At 41.1% G+C, this 12772-nt stretch overlaps 2 protein-coding genes across 2 annotated transcripts; both read right to left on the reverse strand.

Annotated features, from left to right (window-relative positions):
* Positions 1 to 29: 29 nt before the first annotated feature.
* prelid1a (PRELI domain containing 1a) lies at positions 30 to 5098 on the reverse strand. Its single transcript, XM_006781622.2, has 6 exons — positions 4965 to 5098; positions 4309 to 4417; positions 2585 to 2810; positions 2356 to 2469; positions 1988 to 2066; positions 30 to 871 (listed from the first exon to the last, which is right to left on the reverse strand). The coding sequence occupies exons 2-6, from the start codon at positions 4398 to 4400 to the stop codon at positions 750 to 752; spliced, it is 633 nt and encodes a 210-aa protein (XP_006781685.1). The 5' UTR covers positions 4401 to 4417; positions 4965 to 5098; the 3' UTR covers positions 30 to 749.
* A 747-nt stretch (positions 5099 to 5845) lies between these two features.
* Positions 5846 to 10667, reverse strand: npy7r (neuropeptide Y receptor Y7). Its single transcript, XM_006781621.3, has 2 exons — positions 10566 to 10667; positions 5846 to 7935 (listed from the first exon to the last, which is right to left on the reverse strand). The coding sequence occupies exon 2, from the start codon at positions 7899 to 7901 to the stop codon at positions 6786 to 6788; it is 1116 nt and encodes a 371-aa protein (XP_006781684.1). The 5' UTR covers positions 7902 to 7935; positions 10566 to 10667; the 3' UTR covers positions 5846 to 6785.
* Positions 10668 to 12772: the final 2105 nt, after the last annotated feature.

Here is a 12772-nt window from a genome sequence, read left to right on the forward strand (position 1 = left end):
CACAGACATACACTTGACAGACAGCAAAGTGATTAGAAAGACAAAGTCAATTTATTGACAAGCTGATAGAGTAAAGACACATTTTTGCATGGGTTGCATCACCAGAGCTTAGCTGAATGTACAGTTCAAGGTAGCTTTTGTGCCTTTTTTTTAAATGCACAATCACAATTCAAGTTTTCAGAGGTTTCTTCTTGAGCAATGACACCAACTGTACCAAACTTTCTTCAGTCCAACTTGAGGCAAGGAGATGATCAGTGTTGTAGAGCGAACTAAACCAGCAACTGTATGCAAGATTATATAAAACTAATCATAAACGAGAATGCCTTAATCACAAATTCGGAGTGACCTTATCTACTGGAGCTGTAAAGACAATGTGACTTACTTTAGACGAGGCATACTCAAAGGAACGGAGTTTAAAAAACAAACAAACAAAAAACAAGACAATGGGCACGACTGGAGCAAAGGTCAAACAAAAACTTCACAATCATTTTATGGCAGTCCCAGCAATAACCAACCATTCCTGTCTAAGACCTGCGTCTCTGGTTAATACTGAGGTGATGTAGCGTAGATACGCTCGGCAATATATTTATAGTGCGGCATGTAGAGGGAGGCAGGAACAGGCTGTTTAACCCAGCTCGGGTCTTTTATGGTCCACCCACCATTTCAGCTGGATGCGCCCTCACAGAGGTGTCTAACCATGACTGGGATCGGTGAGTTCTGCTGCAGAATGACTTTATTTGTGTAGCTTGTCACACGTATTGCTTCTTCTGGGCATGTGAGGCGAGGTCTTTGGCTTTCTCTTTAGCAGCCAGCGCCGTCTCTCTCGCCCTCTCTGTAGCCGTCTCCGCTAAAGTTCTCGATGGAGTTTCACCTACACGGGGACAAAATGCAGCTCTTCATTGGATTCATCCAGGTTTTCGTGCCCAAGCAGCTAACACTTCCAATTATTACTATAATCAGTTTTCCAGATTCATGAAAAAGCAACAGTCACCTTATTTTAGAAGAATATGCAGTTCCATGCACAAATTACTGATGTTATTATATTATGCTGCTCAGAAAAAAATGAATAAATAAAAAGGGAGACACTTGATCACCACAGTTTAACACAGAGTCTGTTAAACTTAAGCGATATCCATCTGTCTTATTAGGAAGCATCAACCACTGACTCCATTTAACCTGCTTTGGGATAAATAAAAGCGACAACAGGTAAAGTGGGAGGCAAAGAGAAGGCAACCATCAAAAAGAGAATACTTCTGCAAGGCGATGACCACAGACCATTGTTCTCACCTTTTCCCCAGCTGATTTTTCTCTAACTACGTTTTCTTTGTGTCACTAGTCAGTACTGATACAATAGCTGCAATCCATTCAGCATATACAGGTAGTTCAGTTCCTCCAGGATGACACATCCATACATGCCATTGCAAGAAGGGTTGCGGTGTCTCCCAGGGGCATCCACCCCAGTAGCAGCACCACTATGTGACTCTCTGTTTGAAGAAGAACATGCGGAAGGCTGCCAGAGCCCTAAAGAATGAACTCCAGAGGGCTACACATGTTAACCTCGATGCTTCCATCAGAAACAGACTCCATGAAAATGGCATAAAGTCCCAGTGTCTTTAAGTGGGACCTGTGCCAGCAGAACAATGCTATACAGCCTCCGATAGTGCCAGTTCTCTTCAAAGGATGCAAACTGACACGGAGCCCATGTGACAAGCATAAAGGTGTCTGGAGATGCTGGGAAGCACTATGTCGCCTGCCGCTCACAATTCTAGTGTTCTCCAGGAAATGCCACTCCAGCAGCACAGTATTGGTGTGTGAGCACAAATCCTGCTAAAGGACGTTGGGCTTCAATCCTCGTGTGTTACACTGAGGCGATCAAGTGTTCCCTTAATTATTTTGAGCAGTTTGAACCCATTTGGAAAACCCATATTAACATCAGCCACAAACTTAAATAGGAATAAAATGGGAATAAGAACTAAGGATAATTTACCTTGCATTTTGGCAAGCACATACTCGAAGCCTTTCATGGTTTTTGTCACACCGGTCTTGAATCTTGCGAGCCCAAATTCCTGGAAGGTGAAAAACAAAGTTATAAAAGATATAGGCATGAGGCATAACAACACATGACTCACATCCTCACATATGGGCTGTCAACAACTACTGTAATTCTCTGTCATAAGTCATTTACTACTTCAGGTCCTGGCCGACAGCTTCAGCTGCTCAGCTGTTGCATCTTAACACTGTATTATGTTTCTAAATACAGAACAAATGCAAGGTGGGCGAGTGTTACTCTCGGTCACCCCCGACTACTTTCCCTCAGTTGTTATGTAGCGCAGCACTCTGCTTTACTCCACTGACCTGAATAGCTCTAGAGAGCCCGTAGACATTGGAGGAGACCCAAGCTTCTCTCTTAATCTCGGTCCAGCTGCCATTCTCAGGGTTAATTCTGTAGTGACACCGCTCTTCTACAGACTGTCAGCGAGAAAAAACAAAAGCAAAATGAGCCAAAGGTACCACGTTGTGGTCCAGCAGTCCACGTTGTGCACTGCTGATGAATGCTGCTTAAGGCACACAAACGCCAATGTACCATTAGGCGAGCGTGGCTGATATTCCACGTGAGCGTGGTCATGGTCCTTTTCTGAGGGTCCACGATGGAGTCCTCGATGATGTACGCCGAGCTGGCCATGTGCTTTGGAAGGTAGCGCTCCATCCAGCGAGGGGCACGGCTAGTTTTGGTCAAAAGACGCCTGGAAATGAGGCAGTTGGTTGGGGTAACCTCTCGGAAAATGATATCTTCAGTCAAGACATGGTTACTGTGAAAGGAGGAGGACGGATGGATTAAGATGACGTGAAACCTCTACGCAAGGATTATTTAGGTTTATGATCCTGAAAAATCTCTATTTTTGCTTCAGTTGAATAAGAATTTACAGTTTTTAATCCACACAACAGTTCAAAATCTAAATCTATTACATTTAAACATTCTATGAAACGGTGACAAACACAGAAATACTAAACTAGACACTGTATTTTTAGCTTGACAAGAACTATTAAGCTTTAATTAAATGGACAAACTGATGATCCAATTAAAAGCACAACTAACATTTGCTTTCACACTCATTGTGACTTGATTACGGTGATTTTTTCCCCCATTCTTTATTACCCGAATGGTAGTTCGGTTGAGAAAAATGAAAAAATGGTGAAGAAACTGAGCTATTTAGAAACTGCTTGAACCCCTAAAGTATTATTATTATTTTTTTTATCTCCATTTATTTTTTATGTGAACAATCTTCAGCAGAAAATTGGCAAAATAAAGTCAAAACTTTGCGTGTCCCGAAAATGACTTTCCAGGATCTTCCACTTAAACCATCTCAGTAGGTGAATGCTAAGATGTAATCTAATCATGTTGTTCTTGTAATCTAAAACTAAAAAGAGATGCAGAAAAAAAAAATATTGTTCACTGAAGTAACAACAACAAAAATGTTCTTAATAATAAAAATAAATAGACTTTAGATAAAAACAAAAATGAACCAAGTGGAAAAAATGCTGTGGGAATACACAAACGGTCCTATGAATCAGCAGAACAAGCACGAGGAAGTGTTGGTGAATACGCTTATTGAGTCTGGGAGATATACCTGACTGTAAGTCACATGACTTCTCTGAGCATTGTGTTTGTAAAACATAATGTCTCAAAAGTTGTCTCATAAGAAACTAAAGTGAAACAAAATTCATTAATCATCACAACATGACACCGTCTCATATTTATGCTAAAAAATGTTTAAACTGGAGTGTTTACTGAACATTTGGATGCATAAAATGTGTTTTTAATTTGATTATTTTTTTCTATATCTCTATATCGGTTTGTTTATCTTAAACAAAAACATATGAAGGGGAAGTTTTAAAAAAAAAAAAAAAAAATCACACTGATGATGTCGTAGTCTCAAAACACTTGGCGTTTAAGCGTAAAGATTAGGAAAACTATGATAATGCAGACTGTATTCCATCCCTGTGTCTTTGTCTCCTTTTTTCCCTTTTCTCTCCCTTCCCCCAACTAGCATGGCAGAGGAGTCTGGACCTGTTAGTCTCTTCCTGTTAAAATGGAGTTCTTCCACCCCACAGTCATCTAGTGCTTACAGAAAGAGGCAATCAGCTGGGTTTGGGACGTTGACTCTAAAATTGTAGGCTCTTCACATTGCAAGGTGACTTTTTGTTGCCTTATTGGGTGCAGTTTCCAGTCCATTAAAAAAAATAGAACAGGTTATAAGAAAGATGTTTGATACGAATGCGTATCCACACATAAACCCCTCACTTCACCTGTAAGGGTTGGGATATCGTTGCCAGAAAGCAACACAGACTTGGTCCCAGGTGTTTTTTAGCAGACCTGCACAGCAGAAATATTTCACCATTGTTCCCTTGGTTTACCCTGCAAACACACAGAACAAACAGCGTGATAGTTAGCGTTAGATGTGTTCAGACAATTTTCAGATGCCACATCAGGACGAAGCTGTAAATAGCGGTGTCAATGTGATAAAACAACTCAGCGATGACAACCCTTATATATACATGTTCCAAAATAAATCCAAGCCATTGGTGTTTTCAGCTAAACGCTACAACCACAGGTGTCAAGTTTAATAAACACCTGAAGGTAAACACTAGAGCTTTACCTTTAACACCTTTTTACCTCACAGCTCCAGCTGTGTCCAACCGTGTCTCGTCTCGTGACTGACAACAAACAATGTAAGCCTCATTTAGACCGCAGACTGTGACATATTTCAACAATGAGAGGCCTAACGTGAGACAAAACACTGCTATCCTGTTTTATGACGTCCGCACTCTTTAGCTTCCCCTTTAGCATAGCCTAGCATGAGGCAAGCCACATGAATGAATGGCACAGCGTACCCCAGAAAATTCTACTACCGACATTCAATAAGCACATTTTTTAGGATCAGCTCAGATGAAAAGGCGATTACCTGCACGGCGATACCATTTACAAAATGAGAATTTGCATTTTACGCTCCCATCGGGAAGAATTTCACCGCGGATAAAGTCCGAAAATCATGTCAAACGTAACTGGAGCAAAAAAGGAAGGTCAAGCGAGACGCTATATCCGGGTAGGTGGGGCGTGTGCAACGCCTGCTTGGGACACTAGAGGGCAGCAGGTGACCGCGCAAGACACTACAGAAGAGTCGCAAAACTTTCTGTCTGAACTTAATAATGACGTGTGAGGGGGAATTTTAATGTAACCCTGTCAGCTCTCAACAACTGGAACTGGCATCTTTAGGACTCCCTGAACAAATATGCATCCCAGAATCCCAAATAATGTGTTCCTGTTTAAAAAAGAATAGTGTCCACACGTCCACTGTAATGGTGTGTGATGCAATGGATACAAGCTGAGTGCTGTTCTGCTGGTTGTACTGATAGCACTCACAGCTCTCATAATAATTTAGAGGACTAAAAAGGGATATAGGTCAAACAAGGGAATAAAACAGCAATGTGGGTGTCAGGAGCCAGTAATGCGAGAGCAATAGGCATTTTCTCTGCTGTATAATGAATCACAATGTGTAGGCCACATACAAATGCTTCACTGGATTCACTTGACCCACTTTTTTTTCTTTTTCAAAATAAACAAAAAAAAATGTGAAAGACTCATAAATGTGTGACTTGTACTAAAAAAAGATCTCCTATCCACCTCTTTTAATTTTCACATGGATATTTCATCAATCAGGCTTACCATACATGTGGGGAGTCCCTGCATGCTGCCAGTGTTCAGTACATTTTCAAACTATGTCACAGAAGAATATGACAGCCATTTACTTGACTTACTTATATTTATCCAAGCCTGGATCTCTTTATTTGACAAGGACATGCACAAAACATAGTTTCTCCCCATAGTCAGATCAGGTCCAGGATTTTCATCTGTAATAGGGGCTCATTATATCTACCAAGAGGTGCTGCGGTTGATTAATGTTCCTGTGTTCATTAAACAGTCAACAAAGGGCACTTTATCAGCACTGCAATAAATGTAGAATCACGCATTCTGACTTCTTCCAAAAGCGTTTCTTTTTTCTAAGAAATCTGCGAAGCAGCTGGCTGCATTTTGTGCTAAAGACATCAATAATACGCTGCTCTCGCTCTTGCTCCACAGAGTCCCATTCCTCTGGAAACAGGGTCCTGCTGCTTCATCCAATCAGGAACAGCTGGTTGCCAGGTGAGGACAATTAACTTCCTGTTTGGACAGTAATGTATCGATCGCCTCCTCTGGATTCCTTGAACTAGGGTTGAATGTTACGCTGCCAGAACACTTATAATTAATCCAGAATGTAGCAGTTGGATTAATTAGCTGAAAACCATCCAGATAATTTTTGAGCAGACATCAAGTAGAAAAAACAAAACAGGTGTGAAAAATGAAACTCTCACTGTCACAGTAATAACAGTCTTCCCTTAAGACTGTGTCATAAATTTGGACATGACAAACGAAAGAGAGCTCCTCATTTTACACGAGAACACATTATACACTGTACCTAGTTAAATAACACCTAAGTAAACACCTTAAACACATTTCTTAATAGGTTTGACGACTGTTGTTTTTACTAGTGCTGTTAGCAAAGGAAAAAAAACTTCACATGAAGCAATATGCATGCAAAGCTTTGGGTCTTCTCCAGTGACACAGATACTCAAGATCAAACCATCAAAGTCAAAAAAAGGCTACTTTTTGAAAGACAAACGCCAACGGAGCAGAGGGGCGCGCATACGTTCATATACTACAGATGCCTTGAAACATGCAAATCAAGTCACACAGCAGTGGGAGGGTGTCCGCCGTTACGGCCGTTCAGAGTCATCCTCCTCAAGGAGCGAGTCCTGAATGAGCCTTCCAGGTGGAAAGTATCCGGCTTGTCTTCGCACCGGAACACCATGAGGAAGCCATTCCTGTAGTTTTTATTCATCCATCCGTACAGGAGAGGGTTGGTAAAAGTTGAACACATAGCCACAATGTGGAACACGGTGTATATTAGTTTATACTCCTCGAGCCTGAGCACCAGGTCCAGGTCGATGGCCAGCTGAAAGGCATGGAAGGGCAGCCAGCAGATGGCAAACACCACCACCACAAGCGCCAGCATCTTTGTGGTCTTTTTGCGGCGGTTGATGCTGTCATTGCGGCTTGATGGGCTGATGTGATTTCTCAGTTTGACCCAGATGCAGATGTAGGCGTAACTGATGATGGCTAGAGGAATGATATACTGCAGGAGGAGCATTGAGAGGCTGAAGATGAGCCCATCCCTGCCGGTCACTTGGGGCCACTTCTCAGTGCAGACGGGAAAGCGCTGGTTGATCGACGGGATCTCTTCGTAGCGGAACTCTCTGAAGATGGCGAGGGGTGCTGCCAGGACAGCAGACACAGTCCAGGTGAATGCCATGATGAGGAAACTCGAGTGCCACGTGAGCCGCATTCCGAGGTGGAACACGATGCAGCGATAGCGCTCCAGAGCTATGACAGTCATGGTGAGGATGGATACGTGCACACTCAGAGCCTGGGCAAAGGGCACCATGTGGCACAACACAGCCCCAAATGTCCACTCTTCTAGAAGAGTGTAAACCAGCGTGAAGGGCAAACAGAAGGTGTTCACGAGAAGGTCTGCCAGGGCCAGGTTAGCTATGAAGAAGTTGGTGACTGTTCGCATGTTTCTGTAGCGAACTATCATGTAGATGACGAGAGCGTTGCCCAGCAGCCCCAGCAGGATGATAAGCGAGTAAGCTGTGATCAGGCTGATCTGGACTCCAAGGTGCTTGATGATGTCAGTGTGGTATCCAGGCTGGTGCAAGCCCATGCTGTCATTAAGCAGAAACAAGGGATCGGTTTCTCTAGCCTCCTCTTCTCCCGTGCTGTTGGATATGTCTGGTGGGCTCATTTTGGAAGACGCAAGATCAAGGCTTACTTTACACCTGAGCAGAGAAAACAGAAAATAACTGTTTAAGAGAATATCCCATCAGAGGTCTCAGATTTCTCATCACGCCTGATCAATATTTCTTGAACTCTTACCTCCAGGATGTACATCAATTAAGCCCTCACAGACTTCTCATGCCAGATACATGCACACTGGCGTTTACACACCACTCTGTATTTAAATATTAGTTATTATTCATCTCTGGCTCTCTTCCAGAGCATGTTTTTTGTCCTGTCTTTCTCCCCTCACCACAAAGCGGTCACGGCTCCCTGAGTCTGGTGCTGCTGAGATATTGTCCTCTTATAAGGGAGTTTTTCCTTCCCACTGTCAAAAAGTGCTTTCTCAGAGGGGGTTGTCTGGTTGCTGGGGGTTTTTCTGTATTATTGTAGACTCTTTACCTTACAATGCTAAGAATTTTCTAAATAAAATAAGTCAAATTGAATTGGATACTGGCAGTATAACTATGGGAACCTGAACATTAGAGCTCTTTGATCAAGTGTCGAGGTGTGTTACTCTTCTATGTCCATTTGTTTTGTGTCTTTTATACGCTGTAATACCTTCTGTCACTCACAGAAGTGAACTGCAGACATTCCTGTCAGTGTATTAGGACAGACAAGTGGCATTATTAGTGATGTATTGTACTTCAAACCATGTCTTTTATTTTCAGGGTGTTTTCCATACTCTGCACTGCAAGAGAGCTCAAATCCAACTTTCTTAAAAAAACATGGCTCCACAGTTATTTCTTTGTTCCCTTTACATCACCTGCAAATGCCACTCTGATATTAAAGAGATGTAGTGTTTAACCAAAAGATAATGAAACGCTGCAATTTAGTAGATATGAGATGCCTCTAATTCGTACGGCCTCATTATTAGAACACTTGTCCACGACTGTGTTGAGGAGGTAGATGTTCTGAAAAAGTAAGAAAATTAAACATGTATTTTAATGAATAGATCGACAGTTACAATCAACTGAAGAACAGCTTGCTTTGTAGCAGCTTCTCGAAAGCCCTATGCAAAAATAGAACCAGATATCACAAGCTATTTACTGTGGAATATCTTTGTCTGGGCTGTGCAAAAAAACATTTTTTTTCTAAGAGACATGAAAACCTGTACTATTAGAAAGAATAAAGAAAACATAATGGAGGAAGCAGTGAGATCAAGAGTGAGCCAGTTCAAAGCTGCATCATTAGAGTTGCAGGCAGGTTGCATGCATAGTCTGAATCTTATAAAGGGAACATTGTGTTTTTGTGCTTAACATTAAATAAGTAAAAATATTCTGTAGTTCATCATCTAGTCATTTATGGCAGTTTCCCTGTGTACAGCCAAGAGCCGCTGCTGAGTGCAGACAGTGCATGTTGTATTGACATGTATAACTACAGCTGCAGCTTGGCTCTTAAATGATAAAAGCCAAGTCTCATCCTTATTAGGCAAATGCATGTAAATTGCATTATGTTGTGTTAACCACAGTAAGATGCTTTGAGGAAATCCATTTCCTAGGGATTCTTAATCATAAAACCTGGACCTGATTAAGCTTTGCAATTTTTATTGATTTTTATTTGATTTAATTTTTTGTGGCCAACACTTAATGCTTAAAGTTTTCTGAGACAAACCAGGTCACCCTTTAGTGAGAGGTCATCTCTTTGGTGACAGACACTCCTTGATTTCTCGGGGGATTCAGCCTATTTCCTGAGAACCACTAGAAAGACTATCTTTCACTGACATCATCGCTTTTTCCACGATTTTACTAAAACAGTAAAACAGTGAAGCCAATGGCATTTGGAAGCATTGTGTTCTCGCCCATAATGTTACGGTTAAACTAAAGGTATTGCATTGCAGATGTGTCGTGTCTCCAAGCTCCTGTACAATTCCCTGATATTTGAAACCATTCATACGTGTCGGTTCCTTGAAATATCAGCGGTGAAGAGAAAACAGAGACTCAAGGACATCGGACAAAAGAATCTATAGTTGACTGATTTGTAAGATGCCTCGAAATCCATATGTAGGGATCACCGAAGATGTGATCATGGTGCTACAACAGGTGTTGCAGTGCCAGTAACCCGAGGAACATGAAAACCTTGCCTTAACCTGCCTGGTACACACCGCTGCACCAGGCAGGTTAAGCCATGCACTTTATAAACCATTATTTACCCTTTTTTGTTCAATGATAGGAACATTGTGCCACTACACCTGCTCGATCAAACATCCTCAGCACAACAGGATTCAATTCAAGCTAACTCTACATATTACTACCAAATAATAACGAGGCGATTTATTTCTAATTGAGTGTGCATCGGTGCGTAATTTGTGCCAAATTGTTCAACTTACTCAGCAGTGCGCATTCAAACATCTCCAACTGAGCTCTGAGAGATTAGTTAACCGACTTGACAGGTGCAAAACGTCTCTCTCCAACGCAAAGAGTCTCAGGTACGCAGTCTGGACTCTTTTCATCCAGCACGTTTTCTTTTATCCAAATTACGCACATTTCATAGTTCCATCAGCTACAGGTTACGCTGTCACAAAAGAGCAGAGAAATCATGTCTTGCACCTCAAAGGGGGAGTCCATGTATGTCCCACAACTATAGCTTCGCAATATCCATTTTAAGTCTATCCACACATTAATCGACTCACCTGTCCCCCTATATCTCCTTTGTGCAAACGTGTCTTCACCGGAGAGTGTCATGAAACAAGTGGGAAAAAAATCTCGAAGCTCCTCCCAGCGTGCAGCGCCTGGTGCGCATCTTGTGGCTCGACTGTTTTGTGTGTTCCTGTCAGGTTTACAGGGTTCAGTCTAAGCCTCCACATCTGTGCCAGCCTGCCAGAGACAGAGGCTGGAGATCTGCGCAGGGTTTGCGCTTTGCAAATCACACTTTTTTTTTGTAATGTTCAGCATTTATTTTATTTACTTTCACCAGGCAAAGAAATCAAATAAAAAAACCATAAAGCATCGTTTAAAGTGCCAAAGCACACTCAGGCTACGTCACTGAGTTTTCCAAATTCATCTCCATTTATTATTTCATTTATTTCCTGCCAAGTATTCCGTTTTTCCCCTCCTCGACGCTTTGCCCTTGTTCATGTGTACAATATTTGATGAACTTTGGAACAAAACATGGCTTTAAAGCAGATAATTTAAATGGCTGTATATTTGATTCTCGGGATCACTGTCTCAACTGATCTAATTTCTTTAATGAAAAACATTTAAAGTGCAGCTTAACGCAATTTTCGTGTTGCTTTGCAGAGAGCCATTGTTAAGCTAACTATCATATTGAGTTGATTAGCCCAGAAAACAATACAAGACAACAACGAGCCTCTCGTGGGCTTTTTTCCCCTGTGAGCTCCCACGATACCTAAAATAGATTAAAGTTCATGCTGATGGCACAGAAAGTCACTAAACTGTAGTCCCTTTGACCCGGTGGGGTGTCGTGGGAGATGTCAGTCAATATTTTAGTATTCAGAGTGTGTCATTTACCTGGATTATTTTCTATTGGGAGGGGCGCGGGGGGGATGATGACTTTATTGTGCCTGGAGCAATTCCCTCTGTAACAAGACGACAGTAAATAATCATCTGGGACAAAAATTACTTTTTGTTTTGATTTGGGCAGTTTTTGAGGAACTTCAAAAGCAATTGAGATGTCTATCTCAATTGCAGGAGTTAAATTATGGAACAGTCTAACAGAAGAAATAAAAGACAGTAAAAACATAAAACAGTTTAAAGTAAAATATAAAAACCTGATTTTAAATAAGTATAACAATGAAGAAAACGGGGTTAACCCAGGACGGTAATGTTGCTGGTAATGGTGTTGTGGTTCTTTTTTGGGTTTTTTTTGTTTTGTTTTGTTTTGGTTGTTTGTTTTTCCATAATTTGTGTATCTGCAAATATACACCTTCTGTATTTTTCATATGAAAGAAACTATACTGTGGTGGGGCTTGCTAATTTCTTGTTTTTGATTTATGTATGTTTTGTTTTGTTTTGCTTTACTTTTGTTTCATATGTTGTTTGTTTAATTTGAGACTAAAAAATTTTTTTTTAAATGAATGAGAGGGGGTAGGGACAAATAAGTAAATACTTCTACCTACTCCTTTTCAAACAAATAATGGAATAATATATTGTAATGATTGTGAAGGCTCATGTTTGAAATGTTTGAAATAAAAATGAACTGAACTGAACTGAACTGAAAAGTGAAACGCAAAAAGCAACAAAGATCATAAGGTCCCTTGAAATAAATGGTATTAAAAGACTTTAAAAATGTCCTGAAATTTTTTTTTTTTTTACTGTACTTTCAACCTACATGATTGTTTGAAAGGAATTCACCTGATCAGAATCTTAATAGGATCCTTGAACCTCTTTGGTTTTATTTTGTGGCAGAATAATTTGATGCACCGATTATCTCAGCACCGGAGATTATACTTGATTGGCTCTTTCTCTTTCTCACTTCCACTTCTTTTGCTTCCAATTAAAAGAGCTATCCGCCAGCCTCCCCATGCCTGGGTCACTCAGCCGGTGTTGAGAGTTTTCTCAGGCTGCTGTGTCATTGATTCACCTGGAAGGGCTCAAATTAATCTTCATAAAAGTGGTTAGTGAGCTATTTGGGACTGAGAATGGTTGAGATTCACTTCTTGTCTCTTGCTCACAAACTGTGGGTGTCCTCGCAACTTGTTTGTCTGTCTGTCTTTCTCTCTAATTAACCCAAGCTAAGAAATCCCTTTTGTGCTTTTTTTCCCCCCTTTTCCTTTTGTTATTTCCTACCGGGGATACACACTTGACAGATGGTAGCCGTACAATGCAGATTAGACCCTTTAGTCATTTGATTTTAGATATTGATTTTAAAGGATTGTTT

This window comes from Neolamprologus brichardi, chromosome 2, assembly GCF_056152115.1.
Source record: "Neolamprologus brichardi isolate AB-2024 chromosome 2, ASM5615211v1, whole genome shotgun sequence".
NCBI lineage: Eukaryota > Metazoa > Chordata > Actinopteri > Cichliformes > Cichlidae > Neolamprologus > Neolamprologus brichardi.

What these genes read in the sequence shown, in the direction of transcription:
- prelid1a (XM_006781622.2), bottom strand. Translation starts at nt 4,400, where the DNA reads ATGGTGAAATATTTCTGCTGTGCAGGTCTGCTAAAAAACACCTGGGAC. An exon ending in GGCTCTCTAGAGCTATTCAG is followed by an intron (nt 2,067 to 2,355) that starts GTCAGTGGAGTA and finishes TTCACCTTCCAG; the next exon opens with GAATTTGGGCTCGCAAGATT. An exon ending in TGTGCTTGCCAAAATGCAAG is followed by an intron (nt 872 to 1,987) that starts GTAAATTATCCT and finishes GTCCCCGTGTAG; the next exon opens with GTGAAACTCCATCGAGAACT.
- npy7r (XM_006781621.3), bottom strand. Translation starts at nt 7,901, where the DNA reads ATGAGCCCACCAGACATATCCAACAGCACGGGAGAAGAGGAGGCTAGA.